General features: G+C 40.4%; 1 protein-coding gene across 1 annotated transcript; it reads left to right on the top strand.

The window, feature by feature from the left end:
• Positions 1-1266: 1266 nt before the first annotated feature.
• On the top strand, positions 1267-2929 carry LOC113988610. Its single transcript, XM_027722394.2, has 3 exons — positions 1267-1374; positions 1505-1822; positions 2274-2929. Exons 1-3 carry the CDS (start codon positions 1294-1296, stop codon positions 2775-2777), a joined length of 903 nt encoding a protein of 300 aa, XP_027578195.2. The 5' UTR covers positions 1267-1293; the 3' UTR covers positions 2778-2929.
• The last annotated feature ends 24202 nt before the right edge of the window (positions 2930-27131 follow it).

The following is a 27131-nucleotide window of genomic DNA, read 5'->3' as shown; positions in this document are numbered from 1 at the left end:
GCCCAGTTCTCTAGTCTGTCCAGGTCCCTCTGCAGAGCCCTCCTGCCTTCCACACAGCAAAAGTCCCAACCAATTTAGTGTCATCTACAAATAAACTGAGGGTGGGCGCAATCCCACATAATTTTTATTACCTCGATGCAGGTGACAGCTACTGCAGGTAAAAGAGCTCTCTTTCCTCTGGTCCTTATATCTGTCTAAGATATAAGAATCATTCAATAGAATGGTTTTCTGTAGTGTCTTCCATCTGCCAGGGGGCACCTGAGCTGGGGGCAGGGTCTGGGATCAACTTCCAGGGCTCTGGGATGTGAGGCCGCCTGCTGCTCCGAGAGCATCCAGCTGTCAGACTATTTCAATCAAAGTTTCCATTTAGCCCCATTAACTGGGTTTCTGCGGTTTAGAAATGGTCCTCCCCAATTTAGTGCCCTCACCGAGACTCTCCTTAAGCACAACGCTGCTCTCGCACTCTCTTTTCTCCTCCCCCTTCCCCCTGCCACGGGATCGATTTCAAAATTGGGGCACAAAATGTGAAGATCACAGTTTGGGAGAAGAAGAATTTCCCAGAAACAGCAGTGAGAGAAGAAAACAAACCCTGAGAGTGACAATATTCAGACAAAAGCATACAAAGGGGAGAGTGATTCCTGTGCAAAAATGCTCGCTGCCGACCCAGGGTTTCACTGAACACTACTGGATGTCTTCCCCCGCCTTCTCGACCAGAAGCCACGTCCTTCTTCTCGGAAGTCAGCGAGTCGCTTGCCACCAGCACTGGCAACGATGCCAGGGGGTACCCAATTACGTTAGGCTACGGCCACGTCTCCCCAACCGCACCACTGCAGGGCTAATGGAAAAAAAACTAAGCCTTTCACGGCAGGAAGCAGGACACTTGCGTGCATACGAGCAAGGGATTCAAAGACTAAAAGGGGAGACATACTCCAGTTTGAAATTTCAGAGGATAGTTTTTCTTTCCCCTGAGCAGACAAAAGCTACTGCAGGTCTAAGACCTCTCTTTCTTTGAGTTCTTCTATCTGGTGAAGCTCCAAGGATGAAGGCCTCTAAGGCTTTTCTAAAGTTTCTCATCTCTGCCGTGGAAGGCCTACACCAGCAGCAGGGTGTGGGGTGAGCTGTCGGGGCTTTGTGATGCAGGGCTGCCTTGTGCCTGGAGACCACTGTGACATGGCGGCCAGCCCCCCTGGCCGTGGGGGGATTGCGGGAGCCCTGGGGTGCCCAGTGCCAGGAGAGCAGCTCCCGCAGGAGGCAGCATCTCCCTCGGGTGCTTTGGCACCTCTCTGCCAGAGAATGCCAAAGACAGAGGTGGAGAACCTTGCCGAGAATGCAAATTCTCAGCTCCGTGAGGAGAACTCGGAGACAGGGCGCCAAGTGAGGGATGGGGCAGGAGGGAGAGGCTACCAGTGGGACAGGGCTGGCACAGGGATTGCTGGCATTGGGGGATGCCGTGCCAAGGCAGTTGCCTCCATGCCATACCACCTCCTGCGTTTCCTTCCCGCAGGCGGGCAACACCCAGCCCCATGCGGCGCCTCTGGAGAGCCTGGGCCGGGCCTCGGCCCTCCACGGCGACGGCCTGCCAGTGCTCCCCGGCCAACAGAGCTTACAGGCCACCGGCAGACACCAAGCCATCGTGCCAAGCAAGACGGAGCCTGCGCAGGGGCTGGGGACCAGCCGCCAGGCCCGCCCCAAGCTCAGGGCTTCCTGGAGCAAAGCCACCCTGCCATGGCAGCAGCACTGCCTGGAGGAGGAGGAGCTCCCAGAGCAGACGGGCCACGACCATCTGGCCTCCCTGCCATGGCTTGATGGCAGAGCCAGGCAGGTAAATGCCAAGGACGGGAGGGGATGGCATCAGATGGGACAGGGGCATGAGCCTCCCTCTCCTGGGGCCAGCCGCTGCACTGCACTGCTGCAGCCCCATCACCTCCCACGACCCTGTCCCAGCGGCTCCTGCTGCCAGCTGCCCAGCACGCATTTGCTGGGGGGGGAAACAGGAGACCTTGACAAAGCACCCAATCCCAGAATCCTTAGGCTTGCAAGGGCCCTCTGGAGATCATCCACTGCAACCTCCCTGCCAAGCCAGGCTCACCTGAGGCAGCTCACACGGCAATGCGTCCGGGGAGCTTTGCAATGCCTCCGCAGACGGAGATTGCAGCACCTTCCTGGGAAGCCTGTGCCAGCGCTCTGCCACCCTCAGCGTCAAGAAGTTCTTCCTCCTCACCTTGAGGGAGATCTCCTCCACAAATGTCTCTCTCTCCTTTCTCATCTGCCAGGCAAACCCAGAGCTGACAGGCCTGGAGGGACTGGAGGCCATCTCCAGCCAGCAGAAGGTGCTGGAGTGGCTCGAAGCCTATTTCGACGCCAGCACTACCTACGCGCTGCCCGCTCTGCCCTGGCAAGAGCCCTGGGCGCCGGCGCTGCAGGCAGGAACTTGCCTCTTGCCCAAACAGCCCCTTGGCCACGCGTCTCCTCCTGCCACAGCTGCTCACGGCCCGGCGCGACACCAGCCACGCTCCCTGTTGGTCAGGCTGCTCGGGGCTGCGCGCAGGCTGTTCCTTGGCAGCTGTGTCCCACCAGAGTGGGAGCAGCAGCGCCGGGCTCACGGCGCCAGGCAGGTGCCTGGAGGTGACCCTGCTGAGCCTCAACGGCGGCCGGCCGACAGCACAGCACGGGCAGGCACCCCGGCCGTGGCTGCAGGGACGGCGCCTCAGCCATTCGCCTGCCCCAGGCGCGCCCGCCGGACTGGGCCTACCCGCTCATCCCTGGGACCAGCCTAGGAGGCCCCGAAAGACACCTTAGGGCTTCGGCTGGTTCACAGGTTGAGCACAGTTTGCCCACAGTCAGTAGGCTATAAATAGATTAGATAGGTTATAAGATAGGTAGATGGATAGATAGAGATAGATTGATAGATAGATGTGGTGGTTTCACTCTAGGCCTTCCTGGAGACCAGCTTGTAACCAGGAAGGAACTAGAAAAGTGATCACGGAAGTATTCCATGCTATTCCTTTACGTAACTTGAGGTATAAATAAAGCCAGCAGGAGGGACCTCGCTCTCTTCCTTTCCGGTGAGGTTCGAGAATGGTGGGTCCCTGTCTCGGTCTGGAGCCGAGGCCTACAGTGACTGCTGTTATCTGCCACACATGAGGGGAGAGCCAAGGGCCATGTCTAGCCATCCTGCCTGTTCGAAGGGAAGTGGTGAGATTTCTGCTAGTTTGCCTTCGGTTGGCTGGTTGACTTGTTCGGTCCTTGCCCCTTTTTGTCCTTCTCCCTTCTCCCTCCCCCCTCTTCCCTGGAAGTGCTCCTGGTGTGTGGTATTCTCATTTTGTGTATCTGTCTCATATGTAAAATATATATATATATATATATATATTTTTGCTATAGCTTTGGCTGCTTGGTTTTTTTCCTTTTCCCTCTCTGGGAGGCGGGTCCTTGTTGTCGAGTTTCGGGGGACTTGGTGGGAAGCCAGCTCGAAACTTGCACAATAGATTAGATAGATAGATAGATGGATAGATTGATAGAGAAATAAGATTGATAGATAGATAGATTATATAGGTAGATAGATAGATAGATATTAATAGATTATAACTTTTCTTCAATAAAACCTTCAATTTCACCCAAATTCCTGAGTTGCGTGCATACGAACAAGGGGATTCAAATACAAAACGCTGAGATGAAGTCCAGTTTTAAATTCCAGAGGGCCTTTTCATAGAATCATAAAATCTTGGAATCATTTGGGTTTGAAGGGACCTCTGAGATCATCAAGTCCAACCCTTGATCCACTACCGCCCTGGTTACTAGACCATAGCATTGAGTGCCACCTCCGTTTTCATCTGAAAAACCTCCAGGGACGGAGAATCCACCACTTGCCTGGCCAGCCCATTCCAATGCCTCATTACTCTCTCTGTAAAGAATTTCTTCCTAGTATCTAACCTAAACCTCCCCTGGCAGAGCTTAAGACCATGCCCTCTTGTCTTACTGAGAGCTGCCTGGGAGAAGAGACCATCCCCCACCTGGCTACAACCTCCTGTCAGGGAGTTGTAGAGAGTGAGGAGGTCTCCCCTGAGCCTCCTCTTCTCCAGGCTAAGCAACCCCAGCTCCCTCAGCCTCTCCTCATAGCACTTGTGCTCCAGTCCCTTCACCAGCCTCATTGCTCTTCTCTAGACCTGCTCCAGCACCTCCACATCCTTCCTGAACTGAGGGGCCCAGAACTGGACACAGCACTCCAGCTGTGACCTCACGAGCACTGAGTCCAGGGGAAGAATCACTTCCCTGCACCTGTTGGCCGCACTGTTCCTGATCCAGGCCAGGATGCCATTGGCCCTCTTGGCCACCTGGGCACACTGCTGGCTCATGTTCAGCTTCCTGTCAATCCAAACTCCCAGGTCCCTTTCTGCCTGGCTGCTCTCCAGCCACTCTGTGCCCAGCCTGTAGCGCTGCAGGGGGTTGTTGTATCCAAAGTGCAGGACCCGGCACTTGGCCTTGTTGAACCTCAGCCTGTTGGAATCAGTCCAGCTCTCTAGTCTGTCCAGGTCCCTCTGCAGAGCCCTCCTGCCTTCCAGTACATCGACGCTCCCCACCTACAATTTAGTGTCATCTGCAAATTTGCTGATGGTGGACTCAATCCCCTCATCTAAATCATTGATAAAGGTATTAACAGAACTGGGCCCAACAACTGATCCCTGGGGGACACCACTAGTGACCGGCCACCAACTGGATGCAGCATTATATAATTTCTCCCAGATTTTATTTTGTTGTTCACAGTATTTAACTGAAACTAATCAGTAAATAGGAATGATAATTCCACAGCATTTCATAAAATTAGTGGCATTTCATTTATTGGTAAGAGATGCTAGCCACCAAATTCCAGTTGTCAAACTTTATAAGAATAAAGAGAGTTCCAAAATCATCCCTCCAGGAACTGTATTTTTTTTTTTTTCCAGAGGAATAGCTATTCACTCCTCTTGGAAAACTTGAGAAGGTATACTTCAAAAAGTCTGAAAGACTTATGAATATCCCCTTGTACTAGCTTCTCATTCCTTTTGGGGTTTTTTTTTGTTTCCCCCAGTTTTTACGTAAGATGACAAAAAATTCCTTCTGTGCTTTTGAAAGTTTATAAAACAATTGCACAAACAGTGTTTATTCATCCAGCTCAACCACGTTTCAGTGGGTCTTTTCTGGTCTTAGGCAAACAACCTCAGCAGATGTTTTTCATCACTGCTACAGTATGTGACCAGGAAAGAAAGTAGTGTGGCCAGAAAATTCCTACTCTTTGGTCACCCTGGGGGCTACAGTGGCCCGGGGAATACATAGAGAGTTCCCTGGCAATATACAAAGGACTATATGATGGCACTAGAATTAGAGAGAAATTTAAGTGCCCTATCCTAGCTTTGCACACCCTCCCTTGCACTGGTCTGGGAGCATAAAAACCAGAACAAACAATCTGGGCCATTGTGTTGGGGAAGTAAATCTCTTAGTAGGAATGTCCCTGGTTAGTCATTTTGTGGTTTGATAACAATTTTCTCCACTAATCCATCTTCCCTAAATAAACTGAACTGCTTTGTTGTTTGGATTGGGACAGCCCAGACTTGCTGTAATTTATTTTTTCAATTAAGACATCTTTATGATTTTCTACATTTGTTGACTGGGATATGAAAGCAACTTCCCATAGAGCCTTTGAGTTCATGAGGAGGGAGAGACAGAGATCATTTCCTCCAGCATGCTGGTTTTGTTGTGATAAGTTTTTTGATTTTGGGTTCTGTCCTTTTGAGTGTTTTGTTTGTTTGTTGAATTGCCTATAATGTGTGTTACAGAGATTCTCTTAGGCATCGTATGTCCTTTTCTTCTTTCTAGCAGCAATCAGACAACTGGTATATAGTATCTTCGGTGTGCAGCTCTGATGGAATCACATGGTATAGGACATGCCTCTTCCAAAATTCTGCTGAAATTCTGCTTCTTTGTGCTCTGGACTGTCACAGCCATTGCTGGTGCTATCCAACCAGCCATATTTGTTACTGCTCCTTACCTCAAAACTAATGCAAGATTATGTTCCGTATGTAAATGTTTTAAAGCCAAATCAGGTAAAATTAGCTTAAGTAACAGACAAAAGGACAGGAACCAGGATGGGCATGTGTTTAAAGTATCAGTCTGAGGCTTGGTAGATCTGGTTCCAGTTTCTAGAACTGTCAAGGAATATTTGTATTATATCCAACAAGCTGCTAAATCTTTTGGGCATCAGTTCTCCAGCTATAAAGTGGGGGGATGATATCATCTTCCCTTGAAGAATAATTGTGGGGATGAAGTTGTCTGCTAGGGCTCCAAGGTAAGATGGCAAGGGCTGATCTCATAGAAATGATCTCATTGCTTAGTGGTTTAGGTTCCAAATCTGCCAAGTGGGAACAATAACTTTGCTACATCTTCAGGTCTGTTATGAAACTTACTTCAGGAATATATGAAAAAAACACTTTCCTTTACATCCTACCTTTTCTCAAGGGACTGACTCCGCAGTAAACCAGCAGCTTCCTCACACTCACCAGAGTTTTATGCTAAAGGCGCTTGGCTCCAATATCTAAGCCAGCTAAGGCTTTCCAATGTAAACCCTCAAAGAAGGGATCATTTAATGATTACCATGTTCATTTAGATTCCTCTTAGTCTTTTGCCTTGTACATTGTAACTCTGGCTTGCAAGTTCCCCAAGCAATTTTCTCATGTTAAATTTGTTATTCCAAGAGAAGGAGAACTGTATTCATTAGTTAAACTCCTGTATAGCAGGAAGAATGATGCCAACAACAACCGATTGTCAGTGCTTTTCTCTTCAAGACTGTACTTAGTCTTTGCTGTCATTTGAGCACTAAATCACTTACAAAAGGAACAGAAAAGTAGTTCCCAATTAGAGAAGTAAAAAATAAAAAAGATTATGATATCTCTCCCATTCTTTTCAAGCTAGAAGCTTGAAAATTAAGATGGTCTAGTAAATTTGAGAGATGCAAACAGATGTCTGATGTGGAATATTTCCTCTCTTAATATAAATTACACATGCATGTGTTTATGCACCCTCCCTCTTTCTTGTCAGGCCGCGTTTTGTTGTATCTTTTGGATGTCCGGCAGTTCTTCCTAAAACCAATAGTAATTGGAGTGAGATCTGCATTCTGAAGCAAGATAGGAATCCTCACTTTAGAGTTTCCTGAAATTCTGAGGCCATTGATGGCAATATGCAAATGCAGCTTTGATGAAAAACTACCCCTGTACAAGGAAGATGTCATTTTTTACAAAAAGATCTGTGGGTTTGCTTCTGTAACCAGAATATGTTCCCTGAATACTAGAAAAAGACAAGTTTGTTGTTCTACGACTACCCAAAATTTTATGAACTGTTCTGGTAGCAACAAACACATGCATGTTATGTTTTTGTTAATCACTGTTTAGAAATTACCTGTGCTATGTTCAGCTAGAAAAATGCTGTGTCCCAAGCCCTCACATCCCTGTGCAGTGCCCAGCTGTGTTGTATTGACCGTTTTTTTCTCAGCAAAATTCCTACAGGGGAAATGATGTTATTCTAGAATGAGGGTTAACAGAACACACATTTCTTTCAATTAATTTTTTCATATTTTCTAAGCTTTCTTTTATTGGTACCTCTTTTCCTCTGTTTTTCAGTTTCTCCAATAAATAAATAAAGATCTGTCCATTGCTCTGGTCCATTAATCTGGTTCATGTGAGGGGTCTCCTAAACATGCAATTACTCTGCAGGGGAAGAAGAACAAATGTCTTAAAGATTTTTGGAATGTGAGGATGTCAGCCAAATCTCTGAGAACTTTCTGGGGGTTAACAGCAGCCCTGTGTTTTCTGATATGATTTGTTTTAGAGGGATTTCCCTTCTAGAGACTTAAAGAGTTGCTCATTGATCAGGCCCTTCTTCACAGCACATCAGGAAAACAGAAGGAATTAACACTCCTCAGTCCCATCATAAGACTAAACAAATTTGCACAAACGTACAAAGGGAGTCCAGTGTGATGAGCAAATGCCAGTGGTACACATGCTCGCAATGCTTCAAGACTGAAAGATTAATGTAGAAGAAATATCAGTCCCAAAAGCAAGTTGTGAAAATCTTTTAAGTCTTCAAGAGAAATAAAAACAAAAAGATAACAAGACAGAAATCTGATTTGGTTTAACATGAACTAAGTAAGACAGAGATGCCTTTTTGTCCAACCATTTTTGAAAGGAGAAGATAAGGGAATCCCTGCCCCCTCCCCCCCAAATTTGGTTGAACTACACATTTTTCAGAGGTAGATTCCTCTAGGAAATCGGCACTTTAAATGTTAGGAACTGTCTAGGATTCCCACCTTTTTAAACAAAAATATTTACCTCAGCTTGTAAGTTAAATTCAAGTACAGAAATAGCCAGGCTTGCAAGTCAGCAGAGATGTGAAAGTTGCTGAAAAAAAATATTTCTAAATATGAAAACAGATATGGAGCAGTCTCAGGTTTCTAAAAAATACTGACCAACTAAATTTTTTCTATGCTACAGAGGAATCATGTATTTGTCAGTCCATGTGAAAAAAGACACAAAATGTAATGTGATTTCTGTCAGAGATGCATATGGTTTTGGCAGACAAACGGTCATGTACTATACAAATCTCTCTGGCAAATAATGAGAAGACAAAAAGTCCTCACATTGCATCCGCATTAAATTATTTCAGTTCTGGTTAATATGCCAAAAGTTTACACTGAATTTAGATATTACTTCTGGCTCCTCAGCGTGATGAGGTCAGAAGTACACAGAGAAGAAGATAACTTCCCTTTCCAGCATATAGCAATAATTCAGCATGGAGTAGAAGGAGCTGTTTTAAGTGGCTGGTCTTCATTATGCCTTATCCAAAGCTGACCTCACCAAGGTTCGTTTGTTTGAGGGATCTTAGCTATTCCTGCAATTATTAATTTATACTCCAGAGGTGTTAACACCCAAGTTTGCTTAGACTTGTAGTCCATGTTGAGAGGAATTGGTGAGTCCCCAGTGCAGCTGGTCCCTACATGCCCTTGCTCCCTCCAGGCTGTCATCCCTTGTCATTCTGTGCTTGCAACCTTGTCCCACCACAGTTAGGAGCCAGAAAAATGTCTGGTGGATACTCAGGAGCTGAGAAACATCCTGGTTCTTACAGCATTGTCGCTGTCCCCAGAGGCTCCAGCAACAGGATCATGCTGCAACAAAAACCCAGTGCCCTTGCTTGAAGCCTCACTCTAAGACTGAAAACCAAACCCAGCCATTTGTATGAATGTTTGGTTTTCTCCTCAGAAAATATTGTATTGCAATCCTTTCCAACCCTGCTACTATGACAGAATGACAGAATTTTGGCCTAGTTTTAGTCTTACTAGTATTAATCAAAGGGGTGACTCTCCCTCTCTTTTCTTCTTAAAATAAATTTTTCTTGTAAGAACCAACACTCAACTTTATCCTAAATAAATCCTGTTCAAAATAATGCAGTATGAAATATTTCAATATATCTTTTGAAGTAGTCAATTTAACCATAATGCCTCAGTCTTTGGTACGTAAATAAGATATCAGTAATATGGAAGCAGATATTTAAATAGCTTTCTGAAGAATTTTTTATTAACCAACCCTTCTCAAGGCTAGTATTGCAACTTGCAAGAAGAATATTGTCCTTACTTTTAAATAATTTTCACAAGACAAATGGCAAATTCTTTTTGTGCGGTTGTCACTTTTATGAATGCAACCTTCTTCCTCAATTTCTTGTGTATTCCCCAGAGAAATTGACTTTTACCTCCCTTATTTTGGAAGCCCTGCTAATACTGAGTGCCTGGCTTATTCATACTCTGATCATACTAGTTGCTTGTTACTGTATTGGAAAGCTGGCAAGCAACAATTTAATGGATTACACAAGTGTTGCACTGTATGTTTTCCTTTCCTTATTTATACAAATGTATTTATATTTCTTATGTATTCTTTGGGGTACTAAAAGCAACAATTTATTTTGGCATTGAAGTTGCCTGAGGCTGTGTTTGCTCCAGTCATCAAGGCCTGCAGACGACTCCCTATCTTAGTGTCTCACTTCTTTCTTTGATGTGCTTTAATATACATGACTTCATGGAGTATATGTAAGGATAAGATTTAAGTAGGCTCTCCTATTTAAGCAATAGGTTAAGGAATTAAATGAACAATTTCTGTGATTATGACTGACAGTGTGTTGAATTGCAATTCAGCTCCTCAGATGGAGGTTCTCATACCTCAGTGGTTTGTTGCCACTTCCTTGAGGTTGCCTTTAAGATATATCAGTTATCTACAGCATAATATTAATACAAAAGTCAAAACAACATAACTTCCAAAGTGTTCTCCCTATTCCCATTGGGGAGGCAACCTAAATAAGGGAGTTTGTGTCTTTAGGTGGATTTAGAAAAGTTAAACTAGGAAGTGGATCAAATCCCCTCATAAAATGTCTCCTCCAAATTCCACTGAAGTCAACTAGGATAAAAAATTACCATGTGGCTCCTGGGGGATAGCAGTTGTCAGCATTCAGAAGCAATACTAACTAGACATTAGATTTAATGTCATGCCTGCTGGGTTTTAACCATTACTCCAAATGCCCTGTGAAAATCTTGGCCACTTTACTCAGCAAAGCCCTACTTGCCCTTCACCATTCCCTTTGAATTCCAATCCTGCTTTCATACAGATGCCAGGGCAAAATCCTTTCCCCTTCAAATTACTATGATTACAGACTGAAATCTCTAGCTCCTCATTTATCTCCACAGATTTTCTACGCTAGATAATGTGTAAGTAAAATACTCTAATGATCATCTTTTTCTAAAGTCAGATTCATTTTTAGAAAAAAAAGATACAGCAATTATGAGGTGAAAGGGGGTACGTTCAACAGATCTTTCATCATTAAGGGTTTATTCACAACGCAAAGCCTGGGGACTTGCAAGGGCATGTACGCACATGTGTGCTCAGCATTTCTTAAAATGAGAATGAGTTTGGACATAAAAAAAATGGAACACATGGTCAGCAGCTGGAATTTATGAAGATCTCTATTTAATAAAACAGTAGTAACCGCCTTGTGCTGCTGCTGCATTCTTTTCTTGGTGACAAAATGGTGGCACACCAGAAAAAAGCTGTGGTTTCCAGTAAAAAAAGCATTTCCCAGAGGTTAAGGAGGTGGAGAGAACAATGTTGTAGCAAACATCTCATTTACTGAAAATGCTCTGTAAGTTGTTGGATGAGTTTGTTTTCTTTTAAATTTGCTCTGTTTTTTTAAACTCTTGTGGATGATAGCTGCTGTCCCCACCGATGGCTGTTCAGACTCACCTTCATCCAAGGTTTACAAGGCTTGCTTGGACAAAGACACATCTGACTCAGTTTAGGGTTGGTTTTAGTCCTGTTTAGGACAGGAGGTTGGAGTAGAGGATGCTCAGCAGTCCCTTCCAACCAGTATTCCTATCATTCATTAATATAGTGCTAAGTTTTGTAAATTTGTATCAAGTAATAAACAGCTTCTCAATACAAAAATTTCAATCAGACCTTCTGCCACAGAAGAAAAAAAAGAAAACAAAACCCAAAAAATCTACATATTCTCCGTTTCATGTAAAACTAGCTAACCAGTATGCTTTTTCCCAGATGTTGGGACTGCCATCACAAACACTGTCTTTACAGCTCATTTCTTTGTGGAAAACCATTTGTTTCAAATTCTACTCCAGCTTGCACTCAGTACCAACCAAAAATATCCATTTGGAGCTCAGGAGTCAGGAATGCCATTGTGTGCAACAGGCATCCATAAACAGTTTGAAGGACATTTGTCATTCTTTCAGTATCGGCCTCATACTAAAGACCAATATACTTTAAAATAATACAGTTATGTTGGCTGTGTTGTTCAGTAAGGCATTTCCTGACTGTGGCAGCAAAGTGGCAAAGGAAGTCTCTTCTCAAGCCTCACACAAATATTCATGTTTGAAGACTTTCAATAATTCATGTTTGAAATAACACAGATTTATATTGGAACCCAAGAGAGAAGGCAATATTGAAAAATCGCCAATTACCTAATCCCAATATTATTTTCAGCATACCACATTTGCTCTGTCTTCATGATAATGTACAACAGAACAAACATTGTATAAGTTTATAAACAGTAAAAGGAAAATGTAATGCCAGGTTCTCAAGATATAAACATGAACAACAGTGTAAGGAAACCAGTAAGAAAAATAATAAAAATTACTGGAAAGGGAAGTAATAATGTAGAGGCAACAGTAGTCAATCTGAAAACACCTTTGGAAATTAAAGATATAAAGGTAGGCTTTAAAAGTTAGGAGGGAATAAGTAAAATCAGTTTTTAGGGAGATTGTAGTACCCCCCACAGTTAAAAATACTGTCACCTGCCAATTTCAGAAGTGATAGCAGATTCTTGAAAGAGCAGGTACTGTGTTACTACATGTCTAAAATTCAGCCAGGCCCAACACCTTCAAGGCTTTCAAAACTAATAATCCCAACTCAAAGCCAACCAGCCGCGTTATAGCCAGTTGATGGAAAGAACATAAGGGGAGCATAATGTGGTTACAATAGCTTGGAGCAGTACTTGTACAAACTGATTGCATTGTGGGCAAGGCCCAATCACTCTCATACCTCCATCAAAGATTTGGAAAGAGGAAAAATTCTCTCAAACAGTACATTCACAATAAAAAAGCCAATAGAAACAGTAGGATTCAACAAACTTTCCTCAGTATGTTTCTTAAAATTTCCCTGTGTGGTGGCTATTGCTGACGTGTATTTTATCCCTTTTGCTTTGAGTGGGATGTTCTGATTTGTTGCTGCTTTTAGCTGAGAAGATACAAATTTACCTACCAGTGATACAGCCTGTGCCAGCTGTTTGGTTGCTGTTAGTGAGAACTGACTGCTTTAACAACATTAAGTGGTATTTCTAATCTGTACCAACCAGGACTTCTGCTGGGAACAGCTTTCACTGGAAAAACTTTAATTGTGATTCAAATACATAGGGCAATTTACAGATAGGTTGGTTGACTAGAATTGTGGAAATACTGAACAAAAAATGTAATATTTATTTAACATTTTACTTATGCTTGTTTTCCTTTACATGTCTGTTTTCCATTAATACACTAAAGGAAGAATTTAGAGACAGAAATGATCACAGAAACAATTTTGCCAAATACTGTTGAATCCATATAAGACATAAGTTGCACATTTGTGAATCTGTTGTTTGAAGAGTATACCCACACTGCAGTGGCAGGACTGACTTCCAGTAATGCAGATAGCCAAGATAGATTACAACTAGCTAGTTTTGGAGCACGCTGATTTACCTGTTTCTTGGCTATCTAGTAAACTACACATCCCTGGAAGTGTTCAGTGACAGGCTGGATGGGGCTTTGAGCAACCTTCCACCTAGTCTAGCGGAAAGTGTTCCTGCCCATGGCAGGGGGATTGGACTAGATGTGTTTAAGGTCCCTTCCAACCCAAACCATTCTATGTTGTACCAGACAGTGACCAGACCTGCTCTATATCCCAACATATATTTCTATAAAAATAGATATGTATTTATGCAGAGTGTAAGTTGCATATATGCCTATAAATCTAGATAATCTGTAAGGAAATGCAACCATGTCACAAGATGAAAGCCAGCAGAAGCAGGACTGCCTGTGATAGTTATGTTTGCCAGGCCCATGAACTGTTTGACATTTCTCCAATGAAAAATGGCAACCACAGACACCACACCACCAGGGCACAGCATTAAAGGCCCACCACCAAGTCAATTGTCCAATATGCATTGCTTCTTTTCAGTAATATGTCACAGCTTGTGCATTCTGTTTAAGATTTAACTGGTGAGTTAAATGGAAATGGTATTAATTATATGCTAGAACTATGTCAAGCTTCAAAACAGCTGTAGGCTTTTAGTCCAAGAGTAAAAAACCATAAAAGCATTCTAAGCTTTTTTCTAAAGGGATGGGGTTAAGATATGACCACAAGACCTTTCATTATCTCATGAGGAAAGCTTCCAATGAGTCCATCTTCATCCCTTTCTTCACCTCCCATGAGTCTCAGTTTCTCTCCCTCCAGAAGACAAAACTGCTCAGGCACAGAAAGAAAAGGGAACGCAGGGAGTGAGTCTGGGTCCACATCCTTTCCCCTGCCTGCCCTTTGATTTATTTTCATAGAAAAACTAGTAAAAGCTGCCAAACGTCTTACTCTTTTCTTAATTCTGTCTGTTTGCTGCTATATGAGCTTCATCTGCTGGTAGACTTGGCTGTAGCACGGGTGCATACCCTGACTAAAAAGAGCTCTGTATGGTCAGTGTTTAGGTTTTGTGTTCACTCTGGGGTTATCCTTATGATATAATGAGGCTTTTGAGGCCACTGGCAATGGTAGAACCCTGTTTTTCTAATAATCTTTCAATAGGGAAGGAAAGTGTTGACAACCAGGGACACAACCACAAAGACACTGCATTTGAGGAATGGAAAGGGCTTTTTTCTCCTCTTTCCTTCTTTTTTTTTTATTTGACTGGTGGGCTGCTTTTCCAAGTCAAGGCACATATTTTGATGATGACTGCGTGATAATGAAAAACTTGTAACTATTATACAGGCAACTGCTTTGCTTCAGAACGACACACTTGGTTTCTTGTCTGGTATTTTACTTTTTGAAGTCAGTGATATTGGGTCCAGCATTCAGATATCACCCAGAGCTTAGCTCTGTCCTAACACTGTTTTGAGGAGACTCCTGTTAGCACCTGTCTTTTTATTAAGTTCACAGGCTCCTCTGTTGTCACTGAGACATCATTAAAAGAGGAGTTATGCACTCACTGTGAGATGTAGGGATCTGAATGAGCTACCAACCCGTTGAAGGTGGCAAACACGAACCCAGTGCAAGATCTAAGTCATCATCTAATCACATTTGACAGGTTCAATTGAGGGGCCTCTGCAGTAATAACCATGTATGTAATTCCTTACATTTCTCTCCCAGTCACTAGTGGTGTTTCTTGTTCTGCTTTCTACCCGCATTCTCTACTTGTCTGAGTAGCTCAAAATGTGCAACTCTGTGTGTGCGTGGCACCTCTGACGTGACACAAAGATGCTTTTGTGAATGTTCACTCCAACTAAATGTAAACAGCATGGTCAATCACACAGGCAACATCTGCTACAGATAATACATGGAAGTTTAGAGATGTATTTCCTGAAATATGAATCTATATTTTGTATTTTACAGTAAGCAGGCATGGCTTGGTTCAGTCATCTATAAAGATACAGTGGTTTAAATTTTTAAAAATGCTGGAGTATTTGAGCCTAATTTCTTTATAAATGTTTTATGAAATCCACAGATCTTGGCCACATGCTTGTTAACCCTTTTTGTGCAATGTTTCTTCAAAATAATATTACTGTGTTTCCTATTGTTGGAGGATTTTAGTACTCTCCCAGATTTATGCATTTCACTTTTTATCATTTCATGACAAAAACCTGCATCAGCTTTACTGCATCTATGATTAAGCTTCTCAGATTTTCCACCAAAAATAATTCAAAGATCACTTCTGTTGCTTCTGTTACTAGAATTTTATAGTCAACTCTCAATTGACTCAAGCTTATTCAGAAGACTCTAAAATTCAGGAGGCCTTAGCTTCTATTCGGTATAAATTGTGGGAGGAAAAGAGTAACTTCTCTGTTATTTCCTTTATCTTGTAAATTTAACTTGTAATAAACAGGGAGATATACTAAAATTAATGTGTAATTAGGACTTGTTTTTGAGAAGGAGGGGGGAAACCTTTTTAGAGAGAGTTTTTACCCCAGAAAAATTAATTTGCCGGTGGAATCAACCTGGAGTGTTGAATCTTAATGCTACGTCTTAAAGGAAAATTCAAAATCAATCACACCTTTCCACAAAACATCACCTATCATAAAATCATAGAATAGCCAAGGTTGGAAAGGATCTCAAAAGATCATTCACTCCAATCTTTTGTGGGAAAGGGAGCCTTTCTGGATGAGATCATCCAGCACCCTACCCAAAGGTGTCTTGAAAACCTCCAGTGATGGAGACTCAGGTCATGTTCCCTGATGTGTTCTTCCACTGAATGATTGTTCTAATGGCAAAAAAAAATCTGTCTTATGTTAAGATAAAACCTCTCCAAAAACTTGTACTTGTTGTCCCTTTTCTTCTACATGTGGCAACTTGTGGAGAGAAAAGTTCTGTCCTCTTTGTAGCCACAGACCTATATTATCGATGTCTACCTTCTCGTGAAAACCCTTTATGGAGTTTTCTAGCCATTCCTATGGCTGGAATGAAACTGCACTTAGGAAAGAAAGTTTTTAACCACAAAAAATGTACGTATGAAAAATGTGAGTAACTTATATCTGCAAAGCAACATTGAAATGTCCTCTCTTCTGTGATAGCAAGTTGGTATGGAATTTTAGGGAAGTAAATTCAAGTGTTGTCCTTTCTCTCTCACTGCATAGAAGTGATTTACTAGAATGAACTGCTAAAGACACATTTAAAATCCATGGCATCTGACTAGGATCTTGCCTAGCTCTTCGTTTTCAGAGATATTTAAAACATTTTTCCTGTACCCTCTCTGAAATCCTTATACTAATAAGGACTTGACTTGGGTCTCATAGCCAGCTCAAAGTTACCACCTAATCCATACAGTCACATATTATGTAATAGATATAAAATGATTACTCCATTTTTCTCCCACATCTCAGGAATTATCAGCATCTGCGGATAAACACAGGTAGCAGGCATTGTATTCCCATGTATTCAAAGTTAAAATCACTTCTAAGTAAACCACAATGACTTACTACTCTCTGTGCATTTAAAACCTTAAATTATTATGCAGATTTAAAGCCAGAAATCCTGGAAAGTATGTGTATGTATTTCCCTCTTACTTCTCTGATCTGCTCTTTCTCATTGAAAAACTCCCAGGGGTGATGATTTCTATTCTCTTGCTGTAATTCATAGACATAGTTTGAAGTTGACAGATATGCAGCTTTTGATCATGGTTTGGAGATAAAACAAAAAGAGAGCATAAAATGAAAGAGCAGTTTTCTCCATGGAGAATAAAATGTCATTTGAGGCTTTAACTGATTGTAATTATAACATGACTTAGTTATGATATCAAATAATAGTTTTTTAATGCCCTCAACATAGCATGAGTTATTTCTTTTTCTTTTCCCCAAGTTAATTATGTTGTTTTCCAAAGCTTCCCAAGCTTTCTTATTTTTTTATGCTTTTGAACCATGAACTGATGACTGTGTACCACTCTTACAGAAGTTTACAGCATACAAAAGCTTTGACAAAGAGCCATATTTGATGAATTGTTAAGATTCTTCAGTGCCAGGGTTTTTTTCCCCTATTCTCTATTTTTTTCTTTATTCCTTCTTCTATTCTAAAGAAGCAGAGATTAGCTTGTGAAGCTGACCTGAAGAGATTAAAAAAGAAGAATTTAAATCTGATGAGATACACTTCAGTAGATTACAGTGATACAAATTTCCTCTGTCTTTGAGACTTTATATTTGTACCAAGGCAATTTATATTTCTTTCTTTTCCTTTGAATATACTGCCTTAAAAAGCAACTGAACCAATCCAAACAGGGTCAAGAATTCCAGAACATGCAGTCTCAAAAAAGGGGGTATCTGGGGCTTTGTTATGTTTGGGCTTGTTGTTTGGGGGTTTTTTTCACTACTCAGTAGGGATGAGCAAAAACCATAAGCTGTTTATCCTGTCTCCAGCTCTTGAAACTTGTGTTCAAATGAAACAAAACTCAGATTGAATTGCTCCTTGATCTGGATTCAAAACTTAAATCCAGCCAAAAAATGCTATATACTCGAGATTACTTCATTCCTATTGGGCTGCTGCTTTCCAAATACATATTGTACAGTCAACTGTAAGTTGACTGTACGTAAAGTAAGTAAAGTAAAGGTGTAAGTAAACTGATTTGAGCCAGCAGTGTGCCTTTATGGCCAAAAAGACTAGTGGTATCCTGGGGTGCATTGGGAAGAGCTCAGCCAGCAGGTCCTGGGAGCTGACCCTCTACTCAGCTCTAGTGAGGTACATCTGGAGTGCTGTGTCCAATTCTGGGCTCCTCAGTTCAAGAGAGACATTGAGCTCCTGGAGCAGATCCAGAGGAGGGTGACAAAGATAATGAAGGGACTCGAGCATCTCTCTTACGAGGACAGGCTGAGGGAGCTGGGGCTCTCCAGCCTTGACAAGAGATGACTGATAGGGGATCTCATCAGTGTCTGTCAGTAGCTGAAGGGGAGGTGTATGTATAAGGGGCAATGAGCAGAAACTGATGCACAAGAAGTTCCACCCTTACGTGAAGAACTTCTTTACTGTGCAGGTACCTGTGTACCGGAACACAGTACACTAGATTGCCCAGAGAAGTTGTCATTTCCCTCACTGGAAATATTAGAGAGCCATCTGGGCACAATCCTGTGCCATATGCTCTAGGATGACCCTGTTTGAGCAGGGAGGTTGGACCAGATGACCCACTGTGGCCCCTTTCAACCTGACTCATTCTGTGATTTTGTGATTAAGGCCAGAATCCAAATTTTGTGTGCTTTATTGACAGACTGATTATCAGCAGCTCTCAGATTAGTGACTGTCTAAGAGTCACAACAGTAAAATTGGAAAATTCAGTTTAAAATTGGGAAAAATGAATGCTTTTCATCTCTCCATATCTCTTCAGCTGTATCTAGATATAGGAACTAATGAAATTACTTGGGAATATCCTGTCTTAAATAATTCCTGATATGGATGGAACCAGAAAGTTCTGTAGTGCTGTAGCTGAAACCCTTTTGTTTTATTGGTAAAGTAGATGGGAACTGAATTTTTCTTTATAACTTCTTAAAATGGAACTACCCTACAAATTAGGAAGAAAATCTGTAAGCCATATGCCATTTACCTGAGTGTCCAGACAAACAGATTCAACTGAAGAACTATTTTAACCAAGGTATACAATTTCTCTGGTCATTGTAGCACAAATAGTTGGCAAAAGTGTATGCCCATTGTAATCAGCAAATACAAGAGGGAGAGAAGGAGCTGTAGAAGTTACATTCTCTCCCTTGTGCAAAACTATGTTCATCTGCTCTGGAGGAAGGGGAAAAAAATTCTTTTAATTTCATGCTTCAAACTATTTTGATCTCAGTGACTTTGATATCTGCTAGAAAGTTGTTTTGTGCCTTTGAGTACAACTACCAATAGCTGTTATATTTCATCATTTGTTCCATTTCTACACACATCAGATAGAAAAGGGAGGAAAGGGCAGAACGAGTCAGCTGCCCATGGCTCCATCTAATTCCCTTTATTTTGTGATGCTTGAGCAAGTAGGAATCGGGATATATGTACTTGGAGTGAAATTGTGGGGGAAAAACTGAGCTTTGATAGATATGGTATCAAATACTAACTGAAAGATCTCTCCCTTCAAGCAAAATAGTTTTAATTTTGGTAAGGTGATGTTCAGAAATTAAAACCTACACCTGTGAACTCTTAGTTGCAGTAAAAGAATTTTACTCAGAATTAAAAAAAAAAAATATAAAAGAAGCAAAAAACATAGATCTAGATCCTGCTTGGATGTCACGTCTATGAAAGTGAAATGAAAAGAGCAAAAGCTGATTTTCTAGAAGTTCCCAGACACTTCGAGGCATCATTTTTGCTTTTTCATTTTGTGAAAGGAAAACATGGGGAAATAATTATTTTTTTATTGATCAAAAGAAAAAAAAAAACACATAAAGAAAGTTTCCAAAATAATTTAAGCCTTGAAACTCAGGATCTGGGATCCTATGACAAAAATGTTCTAGTAAAGCTAAGAAGGCATAAGAAATATGACCAAAGACCAAAAATATCTTCCATAAAAGAAAGTCTTATAGGGAAAATAGATTCTAATCAAAATAAATGGAATTCAGGAGAAGCAGATGAAATGGAATTCAGCTGAGAAAGAAGAAACAAAGCAGAGGTTTTTGATAGATGTCTGTACATTAATGAGTGCTATTAAGATGCTGAGTTTCTGGATATTAGCTGTTTTTCATAATCAAGTAGGAAATCCTCTTGCTGAAAAGACTGAGAAGTAGTGTCTAGTTTTGAATGCTATATGAAGGTTTTTTTCCATTACCTGCTTTTCCATACCTGAGCTGATCATCATCTGGTGAAGCAGAAGAAAGAATCCCCTCAGTGAAAAATGGTTTTATCTCTGCTAAGCTCTTCTCACTTGCAAGGGTTCTTTGCATATCTCACACACTTGGAAGGGAATTTGTTGTTTTCCATGAAAACTTCCCAATTTTTGCTGTGGTGATTCCCCAAAGTCACCATTAGTATAAAGGGAGTGTGGAAGGAGTGGCACTTTTCTTCAGCTTCATTTTGAAAATTAGGCACAATGGGAATTAATTTCTTTTTAATTTAACTAGAATATCAAATGTTAGAGGAGAAGAAAAATACATATTACATGTGGTATACCAAAACAACATTAGAAGAAAAAATAAAATGGAATAAGCTACCTCAGTTAAATCAGCCAAAATTCCTGCATATCATTAAAGTATGGTTAAAAGAGTGACTACAGTGGCTGCCCTGTGATGCCCAGAGAGAGCTCAGCAGGAGAACTGGAACCTCTGTATTTCTTCAATTTACATTCCAAGCAATTATTAGTTAGCTATTCAGCCTTTCTGAGCAACTGTTAAAATCATCTTTTTTGTATCAAAAATGAAAGGCCATTAATATTTTTTGAGCATAATTTCACCTAATTATGTCAACAGTATGATGACTAAAAATCATAATGTTAGATTCCCTGAATGATTGGAACATTAAAAGACATCAGACAAAACACAATGAAATAAGATGCTATACCAAGAAATACATTTTAATCTGGTTTGGGTTGTTTTTGTTTGTTTGTTGAGTTTTTTTACCTTAATCTATGTTTGTCAACCATAAATACTTGATACCTTGCCTAGAAATCAGTTATGCCTATTTACATGTATATATATGTATTTCCCCTCTCTTTTTGTTGTGATATGAGAAAATGAAGTTCTTGATTCTAAAGAAACACCTGAAAAAAAAAACCAACACAGAAATAGAGGAATTTACCTGTGTCTCTCGGGAAAAAACTTTTATTTTCCATTACTTTTGTGTCCACAGCAGCATCATCTACCAATGAAGATGACAAGACTTATATTAACAGTAGCCAGAGACATTGACACAGATACTAGTTGTACAATTATGGAGTTGTTAAGGCCCTCTGAAATCAATTCAAATCAGTGTGTTTTTGCCAAGCACATCAGTGGATTTTGCATTAATTACAGAACTGATAATATATCTGAGCTAATGGCCTACAGAGAACATAAAATCATGTCTGGAAAATGGGCAAAATGGTTAAAAATAATGACAAGAAATATGCCAAAGCCTGATGAGATATATTCCATATTGCTGTTTCTGTTTAGTCTGCAGCCTTAATGTTTGTTAGCTTCCACTAAAAATGAACACACATGTAGGAGGATCTGCTCATTTCAGCCTTGTTTCATGGGGAAATGAAGCTCATTGGAGCATCCTGTTTGTCTGCCTTGTCACTATCGCTTGATTTTAACCAAATGTGGTTAAATGTGATGGATGGTGCCCTCAAGGTATTTTCTTTCTGTGAATTTCAGTCACAGGCAGCTGAACAGAGGGCGTGGATGCTTTGTTGAGAAAGTCTCCTCAAAAAGTAAGAATCTATGTGGGCAGCCACGTATTTGGTACCAGTGAACACACAGGGAGCTCACCCCCAAATACAAATCTCAAGCAGACCAAGTTCTCAGAGTGGCATGTTTCTGATGGGCAAAATACGTTGATTTAGGTTTTCAGCACATCATCAAGCACATTGTTCACACTTTTGATCAACTTTAAACAGTATACATGATTTTATTTACAGTTTTATATGCTGAGATACTACTGGAACAGGCCTAAAATATCTAATATTTTCATACAGAAATAAAAGTTTTGGGGACAAGATAATTTCTACCCACAGTGAAGAAATGCAGAAAACAAAACATAGAGGAAGAAAAATATAATTGTTAAGGGTATCAGACTTGTTAAAGATTCCATACCTTGTGCTGTGTGTGCTCAGTAGGCACCAACTGCCACAGGAACCCATAATTCAAGCCTGAGTCCTTTTTTTTGTGAAAAGCAAATCTCCCTAGTGTTCTCCATGTAAAACATAGGTCAAAGGTTTACGTACCAAATTCCTGGGTGGATACTCAAAAGTGTTTGAAAGCCTGCTGAAGAAAATGCATAGATTCTTTGAGTGTGATCTGAAATCCACACTTGCTTCATGGTCAGAGTGTTTGGATTACAGTTTTTAGATATAATCTAGGTTATGCCAGAGGAGAAAGTGTTGTTGTGCTGGCCCTCAGCGTGGTCCTTTGCATGTTTGTTCCCTGTGGTGCCAGAAGCCGAAGAAATCAGTTCTTCACTCTGTCTCTCATTGCCATGAGGTGATGTCATTTGACCAACCTTCAGCAGACAAGTCAGCAAGATGCCTTCTCACCCTTCCATCCCAAGGCAGGAAAGCACAGGGGACCTGCTGCAGTAAGCGTGTTCCACAGCCACCTTTGTGCACGATACGCTGTGCTTCAGTTTGCTTCCACAGACACACAACCTCTGCTGTGTCTCTCTGCACACAGATTGATACAAGGCGCCCCACTGAAACCCAGTTGGAGATCAGATGCTGGGTTTTGTGGTCACAGGCTGTAAACTGCAATATGATCTCTATCAGAGCCCTTTCTCTTCAAGTAATTTCTACTGGCACTGCAGAGAAAGTAACCAGCAAACATCACCATGTGCTGTAACAGTGCCATTGCCAATCAGGCAATGACATTAAAAAGATGCTTTAAAGAGCATTTTTGGTCAATTTAAAAGAAAAATACATATATATCAAGAAAAAACATAGCTATCAATATATATTAACTACAAATAGACATTAACATTGTTTTAAACAGTTCTCTGAGACATTTAACCTAGATGGAGCAGAGCAGCAGTGGTATGAATGGCAATTACACTTCTGATTGTAGTACTTATTCATTGTTATCACAATTAATACCACATTTATTTAGATGGACAACTGCAATTCTCACCGTACATTTCTATGAAAAGTGAAAACTGCCTCTGATTGTTTTACTTTCTTCTTTCACACAATTTTTCAGGTTCCCTGTTGTTACTCTTGCCTCTCAAGGCTCTTCAATTCTTCTATCCTTTAGTAATTATCTCATTTTTCATTTGTTACTTTGTGTGAGTACACATTTCGTCTCCTCTCCAACCTCTTTTTTCTCTTATTTCTTCTGTTATGCTTTAGAATCTCCTTCCTGCACTAAGTACTAGAGCTCTTTCCACTGCTTTTTCAAAATTTAACTCTTCAGTTAATCCAATCTCATAGAGCTATTCAGGACACTGGTGTAGTATTTGCCAATTACATGCATATTCATTCCTTTATCAGGGAATTTATCATTCAGGGAACTTGTATGGCTTATACCATCCTTTACTGTAGGATAAACACATCAGCCTTGGAAAAGGCTGCTAGTGCATGGTGACAGCATTTTAACTCAATAAAATGCTGCTAATCTTGAAGTAAGTGAACTTTTTATAAGAGGATATATTCATGAAAACTCCGCACAACTGTAATAACCATGAAAAATAGGGGGTTGGGGGTTGTTCCCTCTTCTTGCTTGAGATAAAATAAGGATAGCCAACATTTGGGAAAAAAAAATAGACAAAGACCCAAATTACTAAGTATATTGGACAATTTCTTTTATCACTACCTTTTCAAACCATTTCATTGAAATTTATGGTAGACCTTTAGCAAGAGAATTGTTATGAAAAATATAGGGTAATTTTTTCTAATATTATTTCCAGTGGGCTTTCAAAGTTCATATGAAGGGGTGATGAATTTAATTGTCTCGGAAGACTATCTTCTCTTATCCACATCATCTGGGTTGCTAAACTTGATTTGCTTAAAGTTTTAGCAGGTTAAAAGTACCATTTTGAAACTTTGAAGAGACTTTTCACTTACTATTCACCTGCAATACATTTGAAATGTAAGACTTTGTTTATGGATCAAAAAGAAGCAAAACTGTAGGTTTTATGACAAAGAAAATTCCTACAGGAGTTCACATAGACAAAAATAATTAGTGAGATGATTGAATTAATAATGAACTATATAATATGAGTTTAATGAATGTGCAAGAAAAATGTGCTAAGTTCTAAAATGAACATGTTCTGTGGTCTTCAGGAATTTTGCTAAATTTCTGTACTTCCATGTATGTCCTATTCCTTTTCCCAAGAGAGTTTCTGTCAACATTTCTGTTGATGTCAGCAGGAAGTAATCAAAACAAATTTGCAAAGCTGATGATTTGTGTCTCCTTTAATTGGCAGCTTTTAAAATCTATGGGCTTGTAATATCTCCAGCTTCCTGTTTTTCTCCTCAAAATTATATTTCACATGTAATTTAATGAATACAAGTAACATAAAAACAGGGCTTATATTTCAATGATCATCTTTTCTGCAATTTTCATTCTGAAGTCTTTAAAGCTTTTTCTTTATTTCACTACTGTGATTTACATTTTAAAAGGATTCAGCCTTGCCCTTTATTTTTCCATGGAAAGTTTCTTTTAAATTCCAACTGCAGTGAAGACTATTCAGGGAAATGCTCATTCCAAGGAGTTATTTTGTCTGTTTTGCCAGCGCTATTGTAGAAGAGCAGGGAGCAAACACTACAAATATACAGGTAAAATTGGAACGCTCTGCTGCTGCTTCAAGAACAAGTGTGTGATTCTTTCTGTTGCTAGATGGGTACATCTTTTCAAGTTCTAATAAACACATTTTAATCTCTAAAATATTTCTGGTTCCGATGACGGGAATTTAATTTTTCTCCATATGTATCTTTTCCTTGTACTTCATTCAGGTGTTGCTCATTTTCTCCTCTACTTCCCAAAATAAGCATAAGATATCTGTCAGCTTTTGGCTATGTGAGTAACTCCACTATGAAATGGAACAATACTTTTAAAATATAAAATGAAAATGGCTTAAGTTAAAACATATTTTTCTTTGAAAAACTTGGAAATAGTCCAAGGTTCAGAGGGGCTATTTTGAGTGGCACCAGGCACATAAGGCTGGTTATCACATTGACACTCTTACCCGTGATTAGTAACTCATGTGTGAGTGCATACTCCAACAAATATAGAGAGTGTATTATATACTCCACTGATTTCATTCCTAGAAAAATAAACCTAGACCTTTGTTTTCATTTGCATGTTTTTTCCCTAGCTCTTTTTTTGTCTTACATGATCTCCAAAAAGTCCATGCAGATGGGAGGTGCATGCTCCTGCTGCTTTACAGCAAGGCTTCCCACCGGCATAGACAGCAGTAATTAGCCAGAGAAACAATGGTCACATTATAACACAGACATTTTTGCAAGCAGGGATTTTTTTTTGGTATAAAAGCTCAGCTAGAGCTGTTTGTTACATACACTACTTTATCAGTCTATTCAGTTTCTGCAATCCATTTTAATTTTAAACAGTTATTTAGAGCACTTGGGAAATTCTGTATGTTTGATAAATAGTATTGTTTTATGCATTATTATTATATGAGTAATGGTCTCTAACCCTTAAAAAACCCCTTGAAATAGAAAGAATTTGTGACATTAATAACCCAATTCAGTCTCATGTTTTACCATGGGTTGAGCTCACCCTTCAAAAAATGAGCAAATTAACCTATGCAAGCCATAAAACTTCTCCAAACTTAACATTACCCATCAAAATTCTTCCAGTTCAGACATTCATGACTTGTATTTTAATGGATTTCAAAGTCTGTTTAATGTTAGGCTTCTTTTCTCCGTTCCTCTCTCTTTTGTCCTTTTTGTCCCCTCTCCTCTCTTCCCTCCTCTTTCTATTGTCGATGCGAATACTTCTTAATTTTTGTTGACCTAATTTATGTTTATTAGTATGTAGAAGAGCTTAGCAAAGATTTAAATTTTTAAATTTCTGCTTTCTTTAAATTAGTCAAAATGCTCATAAAGCCATAGGTGCCTAAAATTTACTTCCTTTCCCTCAAACTTTGAGTAAAACAGATTAAATTGATTATGATGATGACAAACTACTGACTTTTATTAAACTCTCTTTCTGAGTAGATGTATATATCAGAGCTGTTTCAAGTTTTGGCAGTTTCATTTTGCTGAGGTTTGTGCCAATATTTCCTTCAGTTTTAGTCCAGATGGGTTCATACCCCTAAATTTAACTCTGACTTTCAGAATTGAGCAAACTCAGAGTCTCAACTGAAATTTAAGGAAAATGACCTGCACTTGAGAGACATATGAAACCACTTAAACCCAAAGCTTGAGCTGCCTCAGATTTGTTTGAAATGTAGGCCAAAGTTACGTATTAAAGCCACAAAGATTACCTGTCTTTTGTCAGATTGACCCAAGTTTCAACTAAAATCTTGACCCATTTACTTTGCAAGTACTGAAAATGGCGCCTGTAGTAACATCGCAGCTTATACCTACTTTTTAGCACCATGATGGAGAAATTCAAATCCCTTGTTTGCTCCATAGTCAAAGGAATAATGCTGGGGGCAGGTTGCTTTCAGTTTTCTGTTGCAAATTACGAAATGAAAGCCCAGCCCAAATCAGAAATATTTAACTGAAACAATAAGCTTAAGCCATGCTGAACAAAAAATCATGAGATATTTTTTACCAGCTTGTTGTTTTAATTCTGAACGGTCAGTTGACTCCTTTGGAATGAAATATGGATTAGGAAAATATATATTGAATTTACAATCTCAGTGAGAACGAATCTCATTATTAAGCACTTACCCTGTGGTATCTCTTGCCTTTCCCAAGTTTGGCTATAGGCAGACTTATACACATGCTTTCTCCACTTTAGTTGAGTAGAAGGACTGATCGGTACATCTGGCATTATGACACTGTGAGTTTCGTTCTGTAATAGGTATTCCTTCCCAGAAGAGTCATATGTTATCTTGAGTAAGTGTTGGACAAACCCTTTGGAGCCCATTATGAGATTTGGGTTAATACCTTTTTTTTCAGCAGTGGATTCAGTAGTAGCGTGTGTACACCTTAAGAAAGATGAGTTTGTCTTGAGATGCTCTGACACAAAATGTCTCCAGGTAGGGATTAGC

The sequence above is a fragment of the Pipra filicauda genome, unplaced genomic scaffold (genome assembly GCF_003945595.2).
Source record: "Pipra filicauda isolate LSUMZ 115617 unplaced genomic scaffold, ASM394559v2 scaffold136_size1984543_pilon, whole genome shotgun sequence".
Taxonomy (NCBI): Eukaryota; Metazoa; Chordata; class Aves; order Passeriformes; family Pipridae; genus Pipra; species Pipra filicauda.
The sequence above is the reverse complement of the archived record's forward strand: the minus strand, read 5'-3'. Positions and strand labels throughout refer to the sequence as shown.